At 54.5% G+C, this 16,893-nt stretch overlaps 1 protein-coding gene across 1 annotated transcript in view; it reads right to left on the bottom strand.

Annotated features, from left to right (window-relative positions):
- Positions 1-11,003: 11,003 nt before the first annotated feature.
- Positions 11,004-16,893, bottom strand: part of LOC128831758 (TBC1 domain family member 20-like) — a 44,542-nt gene continuing 38,652 nt past the window's right edge. The window contains exons 7-8 of the mRNA XM_054018495.1: positions 16,068-16,252; positions 11,004-12,405 (exon numbers count right to left, since the gene is read on the bottom strand). Of these exons, the coding sequence (XP_053874470.1) occupies positions 12,156-12,405; positions 16,068-16,252 (435 nt within the window). The 3' untranslated portion in view covers positions 11,004-12,155. The remainder of the gene's footprint in view (positions 12,406-16,067; positions 16,253-16,893) is intronic.

Below are 16,893 nucleotides of genomic sequence, written 5' to 3'. Positions count from 1 at the left end.
TCTACGGTGCTGATTGTCACGGAGCAGCACATAGGTGACGTCCGGCCCCAGAGAACTGGTTTGTAAGAACTGGTGTCGTGCCATGTAAACTGAAGTGGAGTGGGAGACGGAGTCATTACACTAAACCAGGATCACTTGCAATCCATTTCCCTCCTGGGTGGGGGTTAACAGCAAGGTCTCACTAGAAACTCGTCTTTTTTCTTCCTCTGAGCATTAATCGTCATGCGCCAATGGCTGGCTGGCTGTAGGAGTTACAGTAACAAAAGGACAAATAAGCCATGGCCAAGGCAGACTTCAAGTTGCTTCGCTGAAAGCTCTTTTTCTGAAGTCATTGACCATAAAGGCTACTCTGGTCAAATGCAGGTGGTTAGTGTAGCGTAATGCTGGAGCTGCACCTCTGTAGGAATTCAGCACAGACACTGCTAGGCTCCCATGGGCGGAGATAATCCACTCCCCGAGCGGTGGGGGCTAGGTTGATGGAAGAATTTTTCTGTCCACCTAGCAGTGTCTACCCCAGGGGCTGGGTCAGTTTAGCTACATCGCTCCGGAGTGTGGATTTCCCCCACCCCTGACAGGCACAGCTAGACTGGAAATTCCTAGTGGAGACCAGGCCTACTCTGCCAAATGGATTTCCCCTGCTCTGAATACTCTATAGGGGGTTAGATTTCATTGTACCTCTTGCATATGTTGATAGGTTGATAGAACCCATGCTGCCCTGGCATTCAGGAGATGGCTGGTTCTTATTCAGCTTAAGGCTGAATAATAACTTTGAAAGCACAATAACAAATAGGTACGCTGGCCCTTGCCTGTGCGCCCCCATTTCCCTATTCCCCGGGGGAGGAGGCCCTTGAGAACAGGAAGACTTAGTGAGGTGTAGTGCATTGCAGGGCTTGGGAAAGCTACCAGAGAGTTGTCTACACAGGCCGTTCTTTGAGACGAGCAGTTCCTGAGTAACTCCCTGTGTAGACAAACCCAGAGCTCCTGGCTGCACAACCAAGTGTGGGTTGGGTTTTGGTTTTTTGAATAGCAGGGTTAGTAAGTATCGCTGGTCCTTAGCACATGCTACTTGGCAAAATAACTCAGGGCAGTTTCTTTACATAACTCTATACATAATTCATAATCTGACCTGCTCTCCGGGTTGTGCCACCAGTATTTTAGGTAACTAGTTGAACAGCATGGATGCAATGATGTTTACATAAGCAAGTGACTTCATGGACATGGATCACTGACTTGGTACCTTCTGTCTGAAAGTGCATAGGGAACGTAATCGAGAACAATTGAGGTTATCACCAGGAATGCAACTATTTTTAGTATACACCCTATTGGAACTGCAGAGTAAAACAACAAAGGGGTTTAAACTGCTATTTTGCATGCAAAGTAATAAAGTCTGAAGATGAAGGGCCAATATTCTGCTGATTAAAGATTAACATTTGGAGAAATGACCTCAGCTGAGCATCTAATGTCCAAACAACACGACAAAATGAGTGCCTTATGAACAGAGCTCATCATATGAAAGTCTCTCTTGATTGGTTTGGTCTGTCCATGGTAGAGTTTGCACGTATGAAACAATAATAGGAAAACATGTGAATTCAGTAGCATGCGCTACGCAGCTGTAGCAGGTACACACAACTGCACTAATGGAGTTTCCTTTTGTCGTTATGCCTTGCAACTCTAAGCCACCTTTCTTGGACATCACAGAAAATAAAGTGAATGTACTCAGGAGTTCTCTGGCCCCGTTTCCAACACTGAAGTCTTGTAGCCAACTCCAAATAATACAAAACTTTGTGCGGCTGGATGTGGTCGGATCTCTTCTTTCTGGAACCGCTTGCAGATCAGTGTGTATATTTCAGGGTTGCTCTGGATTTCCTTACCAGGGCCCCTCTTGTGACTCTCCAGGCACTCGTGACCCCCCTCCCTGCGGTGTTTTCTTTTTTTTAAGGACGCTCATAGTCCTGGGCGTGGCTGGCTGAGCCTGGTTTGCTGACTGGGACTCATGGTAGAGGGAGGGTCACCAGTCTGCAGGGCAGCCTAAATGCTTGGTCTTTTTCTCCTGCTGGGCTCTGAAGGGCAGGGTCACAATGTCCAGGTTTCCTTTGCCACGTTATGAATAATGCTCCCTGAGCTGGGAAAGCAGATACATTCTCGATATAACTGATTTAAGCCTGAAATTAAAACTAGCCTCGCGGGGAGCTATGTGAATAGGGCTCGTGCTTAGCAATCTAGCAAAATCCTGCCCTTGTTTGAGGGGAGCGGTAGAAAATAGAGCTCCCGTGGTGTTCACCTGCTGCTTTCCCCAGCTGGTTCAGTTTTCTGCTGGCCAAGCCGGGCTCCCGCTCTCTCCTGGCCCCGCTCTCCGACTGGAACTCTTGCTTTTTGCAGTGGAGTTGTAGCTTTGTCGGCACCGGGTATTAGCATATGATATCCCGGGCCCAGCACAGCCGCAGCTGCAATGCTAGAACCAGGGGAGATGCTGGATGTTGCCGTCTGAATGGAAATTCCACAAGGTGAAGAAAAAGGAAGCAAAACTTACCAGCGACCTCGACTTCCTGAGCAAATGCAAGAAACAGAACAAAACCTCCTCCCGGGACTCACCATCGCCAGCTCTCTGACCCCTGCCTACAGCTCTTGCTTCTCTTTCAGCATAAGTGAATGGCTACCTTCCTGTGGCTACCAGTTGCCACCTAGTGATAGGTGAGAGCGCAGTTATTCCCCTGCGTTTGGGCTGGGTCTATATTACGTTGGATGGCGGGGGGGGAATAAACCATAGCTGTGCCGAGAAAGCCCCCAGTGTAGACACAACTATGTCAACAGAAGAGTGCATCTGTCGGCAGAGCTAATGTCAGGCGGGCGGGGGGGTGGTAGTGTAACGCTGCCTGCCGTGACTCCGGGGCATCAGTACCAGCCGCAGGGCAGAGGGCCGGGAACCCGGCACCAGCCCCACATTGGCTGTGAGTTCTGTGTTCGATTTCACCAACCAGTTACCAGGTGTGAGCTCCTCAGGCCCTACCACAGCCTAACCCGGGAGTCACAGACAGGCCCCGTGGGCGCCCCCACCTGTCCTGCCACCTGTGAGATAGCTGGGCCCTTCCCCCAAGGATACAGCAATAGTCAGGTTACTCCCTGTCCCAAGGACCTGTCCTCACCCTTGGGCCCTGCGCTTTAGCTCTCACACCGAAGCCCACGCTTGTAGCCAGGCCTTTAATAAACTATACACAGATTTGTTAATAGGCAAGGGAAACATGAGTGTTATTGACAAGGTTAAAGCCGGCAAATTACATACACACGTGAGCTTTAATTGTTGGTTTCGAAAGTGAATAGAGGCGTCTATGATAAGCAAGCTCCATACGTCCTGTAGGGCTGACCCAGGCTGAGCACTGGGGATCTGTTGCTTATGCCTTGAAACCTGCCCCCCCTCCCCCCCGAGTCCAAGCAGCAATGAGATCCAGTTTCTCCCTGTCAGGGGTATTTATTCCCCCCCCCGCCCCCACCCATGTGCTCTGAGCTGTGGACTCAGCTAACGAGAGGAATCCACTGGCATGACTCAGCTTCGGGGGGGGGGGGGGGGGGAGAGCAGAGCAACAAAGGCTTTTGTCCTCTCTAATGTTTCACTCTAGTCTGTCCGGTGTCCATGGGCCAGCCCTGTGGGGCAGGACGCAACGCCTTCCTCCGGAGAGCAGCACTTCACACTGCTTAATGTCTCTCTCCTGCCTGGTGATTTATACGGTCACAGAGATTCACACGCTCAAACAGTGCCTTGCAAGAGGGGATACAGATGTTAGATATGCCGGCAGCAACTCACGAGCAAGCCATAAAGGCTAAACACAAAGCACATTCTTGGAATCCTGACACCTGTTCGAACAATTCTAGCCTGCAGGTGAGCCAGCCTGGTTCCAGCCACGGCTTTGTCAGTGTTGAGTTGACACATGGCACCTTGGCATGAGCTGGCACCTGGTCTCCCAGTGTCCCAGTTAACTAGGCCAAAAGAAAAGACCTCTCCCTGTCCGCATACACAGCTCTACACTAGGAGCTGTGCTGGCAGAGATTTGTAATATAGACCAGGCCTTAGTGGGACAGAAGTGCAGGACAGTGCTGGGAAATGCTGATTTTAAAAAGGGTATTTTAATGGTAACTTGCTCTCTGCATAGAACCGACTGGTACGTATGTATTTTGAACAATGGAAAACCGTCCTTTAAAAATGTTAACTCTCCTCCATCACACATACACCTGTACAGGTCTGTGGGGGTCTTTCTGGCAGGTGCAGAGACATTGCTGGCTGTTCAGCGAATGTTTGGCACCTGTCCCAAAGCAGGGTTACACTTTTATTAGTACATGGCCTAATCCCTATTGCTCCTTCTATTCAGCAGGTCCCAGCTGTTTTCCACCCCCCCCCCACCCACCCCCCGCAAAGAAACTCTTCTCTTAGCTCTGCTCTGACAAGCTGGTGAAGTCAATGAGGCTGTTTATCTCCGTGGGAACTGGGTTGGACCTTTACTAAACAGGGGTCTTGCTGCCAGCCTGCCCCCAGTGTGTTTAATGTGCTGTTAGGAGAAGCCCACACACCGGTATGTTAAGGAGTTGGAACTCCCACTAACGACTGAGCCCTGCGCTACACACAGCGTCAGGTCGATGCCAGGCAGCTGACGTCCCCCGAACGCTGTAAAGGGCTACACTAAAATTTCACTCCTCCCAACATAACGTGCCCGCTACAGCGACATAATAACCCCACTTCCACGAGAGGCGGAGAGTCACGGTCGATGTCGTTAGGTCGACGCAGTGTCAGTGAAGACGCTGCCTTGCTTACATCGACTGTTGCTGGCTTTCAGATGCCGCCCTGCAATGCCCCACACTGACAGTTCATAGAATCATAGACCAATCCCCAACTAAATCATCCCAGCCAGGGCTTTGTCAAGCCTGACCTTAAAAACCTCTAAGGAAGGAGATTCTACTGCTTCCCTAGGGAACCCATTCCAGTGCTTCACCACCCTCCTAGGGAAAAAGCTTTTCCTAATATCCAACCTAGACCTCCCTGTTACGGAGTGTGGGGGAGTCAAGGCCCTGCACTCCTCTTCCTGGGATTCACCATGACTCTCAGCCAGCCAGTAAAGCAGAAGGTTTATTTAAGGACAGGAACACAGTCCAAAACAGAGCGTGTAGGTACAACCAGAACCCCTCAATCAAGTCCTTCTGGGGGGTTCAGGGAGCTTAGCCCCCAGCTTGGGGTTCCCTGCGTTGCACCACCCAGCCCAAACTGAAACCAAACCCAAACCCCTCCAGCAGCTCTCTCCCCCTCCCCTCTGCTCCCCCTCTCCTTTGTTCCATCTCAGGGGCAGGTGGTGTCACTTCTCCCAACCCCCCTCCCGGCTCAGGTTATAACTCAGGTAGCTTCCTTCCCATCCCCACTGTAACTCCCCTGCAACATTCCCAGGTCAAATCCGCCCACTCCCTGCTCCATCACTTTTTTTTTTTTTGAGACTGAACTGAGCGGGGTTACTTCGACCAGTGACCTGGGGCAGTTCAGGGCCCCCTTTTTGGGACAACGCGTTTGCTATGAGGTTGGCACTTTTTTTTCCATGGCCCACGTCCATGTTATAATTTTGCAGGAGCAGGCTCCACCTCAGGAGCTTGGCGTTGGCTCCTTTCATCTGGTGCAGCCAGGTCAGGGGAGTGGTCGGTGTGCACGGTGAAGTGAGATGGCTCTAGTTTTTTAAGGGCCCACACCATGGCCAGGCATTTTTTTTTTTTTGGATGGCCGTGTAGTTTTGCTTTTGGGGTAGCAACTTTTTGCTTAGGTACACGATTGGGTGGGGTTTTTTTGCATTAACTCCGCCCCCAGTTTTGTGTTTGAGGCGTTGGTGAACACCATAAAGGGCTTGTTAAAATTTGGGTTTGCCAGAACTAAGTCATGTGCCCCAGCCCCCTGATCATTTTCATTGCCCTCCACTGGACTCTCTCCAATTTGTCCACATCCCTTCTGTAGCGGGGGGACCAAAACTGGACGCGATACTCCAGGTGTGGCCTCACCAGTGCCGAACAGAGGGGAATAATCACAGTTCCATCGGTGCAAGTGCTCCCGGTGAGGACATGCACCATCGACACAAGGAGCAAAATGCAGACACGCGCACAAGCGATGTAATTACTGCGGTGGCGGTACGCCAGCCTAAGCGAGGGCAATTGAATTTTGTAGTGTAGACATGCCCTCGGGTGTCCAATGTGAAGATGGACTGACACACAGAGCTTGATGAATAACCACAAAAATTAATTTACAAATAAGTGGTAGATAAAATATCCTCAATAAATGTCAATTACAATGAACTGCTTGACCAGTTTCACTCATTACAAAGAGCTACAAAAGGATCTCACAAAACTGGGTGACTGGGCAACAAAATGGCAGATGAAATTCCATGTTGATAAATGCAAAGTAATGCACAATGGAAAATATAATCCCAACTCCACATATAAAATGATGGGTCTAAATTAGCTGTTACCACTCCAGAAAGATCTTGGAGTCACTGTGGATAGTTCTCTGAAAACATCCACTCAATGTGCAACGGCAGGCAAAAAACGAACAGAATGCTGGGAATCGTTAAGAAAGGGATAGATAATAAGACAGAAAATATCATGTTGCCTCTATATAAATCCATGGTACACCCACAACTTGACTACTGCGTGCAGATGTGGTCACCCCATCTCAAAAAAGATATATTGGAATGGGAAAAGGTTCAGAAAAGGACAACAAAAATGATGAGGGGTATGGAACAGCTTCCGTATGAAGAGAGATTAATGAGACTGGGACTTTTCAGCTTGGGAAAGAGGCAACTAAGGGGGGGATACGGTAGAGGTCTATAAAATCATGACGGGTGTGGAGAAAGTAAATAAGGAAGTGTTATTTACACCTTCTCATAATACAAGAACAAGGGGTCACCAAATGAAATTAATAGGCAGCAGGTTTAAAACACAAGAAAGTATTTTTTCACACAACACACTGTCAATCTGTGGAACTCCTTGCCAGAGGGTGTTGTGAAGGCCAAGACTATAACGGGGTTCAAAAGGGAGCTAGATTCATGGATGGGCAGGGATGGTGTCCCCAGCCTCTGTTTGCTCGAAGCTGGGATTGGGTGACAGGGGATGGATCACTTGATGATTCCCTGTTCTGTTCACTCCCTCTGGGGCACCTGGTACTGGCCACTGTCGGCAGACAGGATACTGGGCTTGATGAACCTTTGGTCTGACCCAGTACGGCCGTTCTTATGTTCTTATTAATTAGTTCCAAGTGTTTTGCTTAGGTTACTGGTACGATGAAGCAGCTCCTGTCTTGGAGCATTATAGGCATATAAATAAATATTTCACTAGCCCAGTGTGTACTCCCGTCCCCACACTGACCAGGGTCCATGCCGTGCTCAGAGCGTTATTACCTAGCTAAGTGTCTAGCACAAGGCCAGGGGTGGAAATTCTTTTAAAGTTTCCAGAAATGATCACATATCTTACACAACACTAATGGAATTTTAATGGGACTCATAAGGGCGGCCAGTTCAAATCAATTATTTAAAACAAAACAAAACCCTTGATTTTATTTTCTCCATTCTTAATGCGCTTGTTTCTTGTGAAGTGGATTTTGTGCAGTCAAAAAGGAGCAGAAAGTCCACAAGGTCTCACACCACAGCAAAGGCACAAACCTCCGGAGGTCCCTTCCAACCCTGATAATCAACTAGCAGCTTTTCCACTCTGTAAAGGCACATTGAGGGTATCCACAGCTGTCAATCCAGAACTCTCCAACAACAATAAGAGGAGGTGGGGGGCGGGCTCAGTCCCTGTGTATCCATTCAGTCCTTGGCCTCTTAGCTGAAACGTCAACAAGGGTCTCAAAGAAGGCGGCCATACTGGTTAAAAAAAAACCCTGGTTGAGAGGGAAAGTAACAGCAGCTAGAAAATATGTAACAAAGCACAGAAAGGGGAAGTTGATAATAATGAACTAGAACATTATTAGGAATTGTAGAACATTAATAAGGGAAGCACAAGGACACAAGGCAAAATCTATGGCCAGCAGAATTAAGGACAATAAGGAGGAGTATATTAGGAACAAAAAGAATAATCCATTCATTTCTAGATGGAAATTGTAGACTTTATCAATAATAATGCAGAAAAGTTCAATAAATATTTTTGTTCTGTCAAAAAAAGATGTAGTCATCCCATATAACGCTCTTTCCAGTCTACTAGTCTCTCAGGAGGATGTTGGACAGCAGCTACTAAAGTTAGACAATTAAAAATCAGCAGGTAACGTGCATACAAGAGTTTTAAAAGAGCTGGCTGAGGTGCTCACCGCACCATTAATGTTGATTTTCAGTGTTTTAGAATACCAGGAAAGTTCCAGAAGACTAGAATAAAGCTGATGTTACACCAATATTTAAAAAGGGTAAACGGGATGACCAGGGTAATTAGAGGCCTGTCAATCTGACATCTATCCCAGGGAAGATAATGGAGCAGCTGATACAATACTCGATTAATAAAGAATTAAAGGAGAGTGATATAATTAATGCCAATCAACCTGGGTTTGTGGAAAATAGATCCTGTCAAACTAACTTGATATTTTTTTGATGAGATTATAAATTTGGTTGGAAAAGGTAATAGTGTTGATGCAACATAAATAAACTTTTGGGCACTTGACTTGCTACCTCCTGACATTTTGATTAAAAAACTAGAATGATATAAAATTTAACTTGGTGCACATTGAATGGATTAAAAGCTGCCTGACTGATAGGTCCCAACAAGTAATTATAAATGGGGCCTCATCCTTGAGCAGGTGGGTTTCCAGTGGGGTCCCACAGGGATCAGTTTTGGCCCTACACTAACATTTTTATCAATGAGCTGGAAGAAAACATAAAATCATCCCTGATAAAGTTTGCAGCTGACACAGAAACTGAGGGAGTGGGAAATAATGAAGAGGACCGGTCACTGACACAGCGTGATCTGGGTCACAAGGCTGGAGGAGATGATCACCACGGGCCCTTCTGGCCTTGGCCTCTTGGTATCTAGGATACCGTGGCCATTGTCTGCGCCAGGTCCTTGCAAGCGGGGGGCCGAGAGCCTGGGGGGCTTTGGGTGCGGGATGCAGGAAAGAGGCTTACAGCTGTTACCAGACACCACCCCGGCAGAAGGGGGCAGCACCAGCGAGCCCTCTGTGCGGCCAGCCTGGGGGGGAGGGGGTTACTGGGGGCTGGAAAGGCCCAGGCACCACAGCTCCAGTCAAGGCAGGATTGTGAGACGGCCACAGCCTCGTCCCCACCCCTCACTGGCCGTGCAAACACCCCACCCTCCTCCTTCCAGCTGCACCCACAGCGACCCCTGCCAGGACCAGTGCAAACGCTCCCCTGGCACAGCTGTGTCCCACTGGGCGCTGAGACCCCCTGCTCCCCCAGTGCACCAGCCCTGCTCGGGGCGGTCATGAGCCGAGCTGTCTGCCCTGCCTCGCTCCTCCCCAGCATAACATGCCTGGACCTCAGGCCTCTGCTCAGGGCCCTTTCTCCACCTGGACCCAGGGAGCTGCAGCCTCCACCTCCCGGCACGGCTCACGTGCTGCCCTGCAGCCCCACTGCACCCAAAGGTGGCCTGCATCTGAGCCTCCCACAGGGTGCGACTGGGCCAGCCGGACCCTCAGCCTCTGAGCCATTGGTGTGCTGCATGAGGCACCATTCACCAGTGTAGCTCTGGGCACCTGCTCCTGGCTCTGCTCCACGCAGCTCTAGGCTCACACCGGTCCTCCTCCCACGTTTAAATCCCACTCGCCCCAGCCGGACACGGCCGTCCCAGCGTCAGGGAGATGCGCCTTTGATCGGGGCTGCCAGGGGGCTGGAGCCGCTGTAGAACCACTGCTGGGTCGGTGTCACCCAGTGGCGGGGCTGAGGCCACCCCGGCACATTGCACGGCGCAGGCCTGGCCTGTCAGAGGGATGAGGCACCACTAACGGGCTGGGCCCTGGAGGGGTGGGCGGTTGGGGATTCCCACGGCAGGGCTGAGCTCCTCCCACGCAGCAGTCGTACCATTCCCCAGGGCGCAGCCAACTGCTCGTGTCACCAAGGCCAAGCCCCCGCCTCCGGTGTTGGGCTCCCACCTCTGCCGCGCTAGCCAGACCGAGGCGAGCAGAGAGCACGAAGGCCAGAGAGCTGCTGAGGCACCTGAGAGGGGTGAGGCTGGCAGCAGGGGACAGGCAGAGAGGGGGCTGGGGCAGGTGGGGGGAGTGGCGCACAGGGCTGGGCCTCGCAGGCAGTGCTGGGGGGCAGACGAGCTCCGGGCTGCCTGAGCACCGTTACAGCCAGCCTGGCCGGGGGTCGGAAAGCTCCTGTGTGGATGGGGTGGGGCTTCCAGCACGGCTCCAACAGGCTCAGTCCAGCCCAGGAAGCCCCTCGTTTCCCTGGTGAGGCCGGTGCAGGAGGGGCTGCAGTGGTGGAACAGTATCTCCTGCCCTGCGGCGACGGCTGCTTCGGGCCAGCCCCCAGCGGTGCCTGTGAAGTACCCTACACCAGTGGCACAGGCGCTCCAGGCAGCGAGCACCACAACCCCATCAGGATCCAGCACCACGCAGGGCCTGGCTTCACAACTCCACCCAAAACACCACGGGAGTAGTGAGCTTCAGCTGGCAGGGACTGTATCCACCCCAGGCAGCCACTTGGCGCCCGTCCCCCAGCCCAGCTCTTCTTGCAGGCCCAGGGGCAGCTCCCGGGTGGCAGGCAACTCGGCCCTGTCAGTGCAGGGCACCCAAAGCTCCCATTGACTGCACCAGCGGGTGGGGGTGTTGCTCAGCCCCCAGGAAATCGACCCTGGGGGGGCTCACACTGCGCTCCCCTAACCCAAGCACCCACAGACGCCGGCCTCTCTCTGGCTCTGGCCAGCCGCAGAGGCCATGAGGGGACAGCAGAACCCGGCCCTCCCACACCCTCGCCCCCTGCTCTAACCATTGGAACTGGTTCCCTCAACCCCCCTTCTCCCCCCAGCCAGTGAGACACAGGGGGCCAGGCTCACGCACTTCATTCACACCCGTACCCAGCGCTCCGGGGGCTGTGCCTTTCCCAGGCAGCAGCCTGCCCCCCCTGCAGCGGGGGGAGCCCAGCCGACCCCATTTGCTGCTGCCACCACTTGGGACTCGCAGGGGGAGGCAGGCGCCACTGGCTGCTTTCCCGGTGCTGGGGGAAGGGACGGCTGATGGGCTGCACTGGCTTTACGTGGAAGAAATAAAGTTGAAGCCTTGAGAAAAAGGGCCCTAGACCCGGTGTCTCTCCATCCTGGGCTGAGGGGCCGGGCTGGCAGGGCCGAGGCGAGGGCAGAGGGCGGGTACAGAGGAGATGCCAGGAGGACCCTGGGTGCTACACAGGCAGGAGAGAAGCAGCGATCTAGGCGAGGCCTCTCGCCCCTGGTGCAGCCTGCACGGGGCGCCCTTCCTCACTGCTTTCCAGGCTCTGCTCATGCCTGCAGCCTGTGCGCCCTCACTCCAGTGATCCCCGCCTTCCGCCATTCCTGGCACGCTGCCCCGGCCTGCAGCGCACCCCCCCCGCCACTCTGCTGGGACAGCGCTTCCCGCGGAGCCCCCAGCCGCTCACACCATCCTGCCTGGCCCCTCCGGGTGGGGGCAGCTCTCTTCCTAGGTCCTGTGCACAAACACGCAGGCAGCTGGTGCTTAGCAAACACCTGCCCCCTGTGCAGCAGGACGGCCTGCAGGAGCACAGCCCCACGGGGCAGAGGCTGGGGAAAGGGACCTAGGAAAGCTCTCTGGGGCCAGCGGGGCGGCTGGGGATTAGTGCTCTGTTCCCCTGAAAGCGCCCCGCGGTCACCGTTCTATGCTTCCACCTGAGAGCCGGGGTGGGGCCTGCCCCAGCCATGGGAGAGACCCAGCGTTCGAGTCCCGGCTCTCGCCCGGGGTGTAAGCCCAGCCCTGCCCCCTCCAGGCCACGAGTGGCTCAGGCAGCAGCAGGAAAGGCCTGTCCCAGTTCGGTGCCACTGTGGCTAGTGCTTTGGCTACTGGCCGCTCTGAGCTGGGCGCAGCCTGGCTGAGCTCGGCTGTCCAGCCTTTGACAGTCCAATAAATTAAGTCGGAGGAGGCACGAGGGCTGTGGCTCCGTGGCCCAGGGCACGCGCCGGCCGTAGGGTCCTGGCTGGCTTGCCGGGCGCTAGAAGAGCTGCAGTAAGAACTCCGGTGCCCACTCCAGGGCAGTCTGTGTGACGGCCAGAGCCGCTGCCCCCAGCGTGGCTGAAATCCCCCACACAGCTGCTTTCACCAGCGGGCTGTGCCCGGCCGTGGGCAGGAGAGCAGTGGCTTCGGCGTGGGCGCTGTCCTGCTGCCGCTGTCTGCGCAGCACGGCGTCTGGGCGCTGGTGGGAGGCGGCCAGCTGGAAGGCAGTGAAGGAGCCTATGGAGATGCTGGGAAGAGACGGGGAGGGAGCTGGTTAGCGCAGGGTGTGACGTTATTGACATAAACTGGGACCGGATAGATCATTGTTGCAACCAAGGTTCTGTAGTGGCACCCAAATCTTGTATAAAGGGGGTCAAATGGGGTGTCTAGGACAAGGTTATGGTTTGCTGGTTATGATTATGCTGTCTATATGTGTGTATCAGTTTTGTAGTTGAAGTTATGAATATTGGCTCTATACTGTCTGTATGGCAAATTTATGCTATGCTTCTGGGTGACATCCCAGACAAGCTGAGATTAGCTCTGCCTAGCCTGCTTGATGGCCCATTAAGGACCATCAGCTATACAATGGACCCATTGAGAGAAGGCAGATACGCCTTGTACCTCAGCAAAGTATGCAGGGACTGGCCCATGTGACTCCAGACTCCATTTTGCTGTAATTTTCCACAGTAAGAACAAAGAGGTGTTCTTACACCTGGAAAAGACTATATAAGGCTGATGCCTCATCTCCCTCTTGTCTTCAATCCTGCTTCTTACCTCTGGAGGAACTTTGCTACAAGCTGAAGCTCTGAACAAAGGACTGAGGACCCATCCCGGCTGGGGATGTATTCCAGAGACTTGATTTGAACCTGCAGTTTATTCCATCGCCGCTGCAAGCCTGAACCAAGAACTGTGCCATTACTGTATGTAATTGATTCCATTTAACCAATTCTAACTCTCATCTCTATCTTTTTCCTTTTATGAATAAACCTTTAGATTTTAGATTCTAAAGGATTGGCAACAGCGTGATTTGTGGGAAAGATCTGAGTTGTATATTGACCTGGGTCTGGGGCTTGGTCCTGTGGGATCAGGAGAACCTTTTTCTTTTACTGGGGTATTGGTCTTCATAACCATTTGTCCCCATAACGAGTGGCACTGGTGGTAATACTGGGAAACTGGAGTGTCTAAGGAGATTTCTTGTGAGACTTGCGGTTAGCCAGTGGGATGAGACCGAAGTCTTAGTCTGGCTGGTTTGGTTTGCCTTAGAGGTGGAAAAACCCCGGCCTTGGGCTGTAACTGCCCTATTTTAGCAATTTGTCCTGAGTTGGTGCTCTCAGTTGGGTTCCGCCAGAACCGCATTGTCACACAGGGGTGACATGGAGGGCTGGCCAGGACGCTCCCTGTGACGAACTGGGCCTGTTCTTACTGTGGTCTGTGAATGCTGACAGGGGAGTGTGCTGGGATAGTCTGCATTGGAGGATGGGAGTCTGCCCGAGGGCGAATACCTGAGTGTGTAACATGAGAACCCAGGAAGGGGTTGAAGGCCAGGTGAAACCTTGGCCCGGGAGACTGAACAAAGGCGGTGGGAGGGGTCGCTGAAGGCAGAGTGCTGGAAGCGGGCTGGAGAGATGGCTGGGAGGCAGAGATGGCTCTGACCCCCCAAAGGGGGGTGGGCTGGGATGCCCTGGGACCCCAAGCTGGACCTAACTGAGGGGGGCCCTGTTGTCTGTGCCTGCAAGACCTGTCTTGGACTGTATTCCTGTCATCCAAATAAACCTTCTGCTTTACTGGCTGGCTGAGAGTCATGGTGAATCGCAGGAAGCCGGGGGTGCAGGGCCCTGAGTCCCCCAATACTCCGTGACAACTGATGGCAGCGGCGGGATCTACTGCACCCCGTGGATGGCGCTTCCTGCAGTAAGTGACTGGGGAGCAGTAAAACAAAGGGGGATTGACGGGGACCAGGCGTGCTGAAGAGTGAGAGAGAGAGACGGTTATTACCCCTGGGAGTGTGTGACCAGCGAGAAGGACTTTTGCAGTAACAGGGTCCCCCGGGGGGATCGCAGCGAGTGGTCCCAGGGGCGGAGGAGTCTGCAGCTCGACCCTGGCAGAGAGGTGGTGACCTCGAGAAGGGCTGGCACACTAGGGGTCCCCCTGGGAACTGTGGGGAGCTGTGAGCACACAGGCCGGTGAGTGGCCAGCAGGAAGATGTATGCCAAGCGGCTTAAGAGCGACCTGGTGGAGCTGTGCAAGCAGAGGGGGCTGTGCAGTGGGAGGCTCACCAAAGAACAGCTCATTGCCCGGCTGGAGGCGGAAGATCGCGCGAATGAACTGATCCCTGTGTCTCAGGGAAGCAGCCTGGCAAATGCAGCGCAGGCACCAGAGTCTGTCCCAGCTGGGAGTGGTCAGCCGGCTGCTGAGGGCTTCCCGAGACCCCTCCTTCCTATGCCTAGGGGAAGGGTGGGGAGGAGCCCAGCAAATACCGAGGGCGCCGTGACCCCCCCCGGCCAGCAGGGGATCCTCCCGGCGAAGCTCGCCGGCCAGCAGAGGATCCTCCCGGCAAACTGGAACTGGCAAAATTGAAGGGCAGCGAACCCCCGGCTGCGGTGAGTGAGGGGGGACCCAGGACTGCACGGAGCTTTGATTAAGTGCATCCTGGCCCCACGCAAGGAGGGGGAGGACATGGATGACTTCCTGGAGGCCTTTGAGACGGCCTGCGAGCTGCACCGGGTTGATCCCGCGGACAGACTCCGGGTCCTTACCCCCTTACTGGATCCCAAAGCCGTGGCATTGTACCGCCAACTGGAAGAGGCAAAGAAAGGGGACTACGAACTATTCAAAAAGGCCCTGCTACGTGAGTTTGGGCTGACTCCTGAAATGTACCGGGAAAGGTTCCGGAGTCAGGATAAAACCCCTGAGATCTCATATCTGCAACTAGCCGTCCGCATGGAAAGATACGCCAGCAAGTGGGCTGGTGGGGCCCAGACGAAGGAGGACCTGATTAAACTGCTGGTACTGGAGCAACTGTATGAGCGGTGCCCATCCGACCTGAGGCTGTGGTTGGTGGACAGAAAGCCAGAGAACCCGCGACACGCAGGGCGGCTGGCCGATGAGTTTGTAAAGAGCCGGTCAGGGGGTGGCAGGGAGGAGCCCCAAAGGAACAGGCCCAGTTCGTCACACTCCCCACCTAATGCCGAGATGCGGAGCCTGCACAGGTCCCAGCATGCAGCTCTCTTCCTGGCTGGCCAGGCCGCGCTGTATGGGGAGACCCGTCCTCGGCTGCACTGCCACGTTAAGAGAAGGCAGGGGGGCATCTCTGAGCGCAACCCCCCGGCTTCTGGCTGTTGGCCAGTGCAGCCCTTGGCTCTGCCGAGCTGGACATCCTGGATGGGAGGGAATCGGACCAGCTCCAACGTCCATTACGTCGCCGCCTAGGGGCCGGAGACCCCCAGAAAAGCCATTCGCGCCAGTCCTCCCACAGCCAGGGCCCTTCAGTTCTGGCACTACCAGCCTGTGCTGCGGTCTGGGAGCCTCTCAGCCCCAGGGCTGCATGCGGGGGGTTGGCTCACCACCAGCCTGCCAGACACCACGAGCTAAGAGGGGTGCCCAGTCCCCCCACGCCCCACCTGCTGCAGCTGCCAGCATGCCTGAGAGCTCGGCCAGACCGCCTGGTTTTCTCGCTGCTCCAAGGGCAGAGGGAAATCGACAAGGAGTTTAGGAAGCCCGGCCCCCGGCCGCGGGGATGGTCGGGGAGGGGGGCAGCCAGCCAGCCCTGCAGCGGCTACATGAGCAATGGAAGGGAAGAGTTGCACCTTTAACCAGACACTCCTGCCAGGGTCCCGGGCAACCCCACGCCTGGGAGACCACTGGGGGCCGGGTGCACACCCCCTCCCCCCGCAGCCCTGCCCTCCCTCACCTCTTGTGGTGCTGCAGAGCCGCCTGCTTTGCCAGCTCGGCATGCGGGTGACGCTGGAAGAGCCGGAGGGCCCGGCCGATGAGGCTCTCGTATGGAAGGTTCTGGGGGATTTGGGACAGAAGCTGGTGGACGCTGGGCATGTCGCAGTCACACGCCAGCACCTCCTCCTCCCGGTGCAGGACGATCTGCAAGGAGAGCGCGTCATTGTCCCATGGGACACGTGTGGCTTCCCAGCATGGCCACGGGGCTGGAGCCTTTGCAATAACCCACATCTCCCAGCCCCGACAAGGGCTCTCCTTGGCTGCCCCTGCCATGCCCCTGTCACATGGTTCACGGTCCATCACCTTACCACGCCACTGACAAAACAGCCACCTCTGGGGTGGAGCACAGCAGCTGTTAAACAGTGAACAGGGACAGCACACACCAGCTTGAGACAGGCAGTAAAAGAGAACCCCGTGACCAGCTGGGAGCCACAGAACAGTGTCACCCTCCTGGGACTTGGGCTGGGACTCCAGGTTAAACAACTCGCCTGACTAAAAGTGCCAGAGGATCATCAATGGCCCGGACTAGAGGCGCAGGACCTGGCACCGCACTGGGCTGGCTCCCCTCTGAGTCACCCACCCCCACCCTCCAGCAACTCAGAGCTCTCCCAGCCAGCTGCTGACCCGTCCCAGCGGGCTTAGCTGGTGAGATGGGCCAGGGGACAGAGCTGTGCTCGCTGGCTTGTGTTCAAGGGACAACGGGCCCTTCTGCCTTTGGGAGCGATGGAGGCAGGCTGGTGGCCGGTCACCTTCCCCTGCTAAGCCCCCCACAGAAGCGGGGTGCA

This window comes from Malaclemys terrapin, chromosome 2 (genome assembly GCF_027887155.1).
Source record: "Malaclemys terrapin pileata isolate rMalTer1 chromosome 2, rMalTer1.hap1, whole genome shotgun sequence".
NCBI classification, from domain to species: Eukaryota; Metazoa; Chordata; order Testudines; family Emydidae; genus Malaclemys; species Malaclemys terrapin.
The sequence above is the reverse complement of the archived record's forward strand: the minus strand, read 5'-3'. Positions and strand labels throughout refer to the sequence as shown.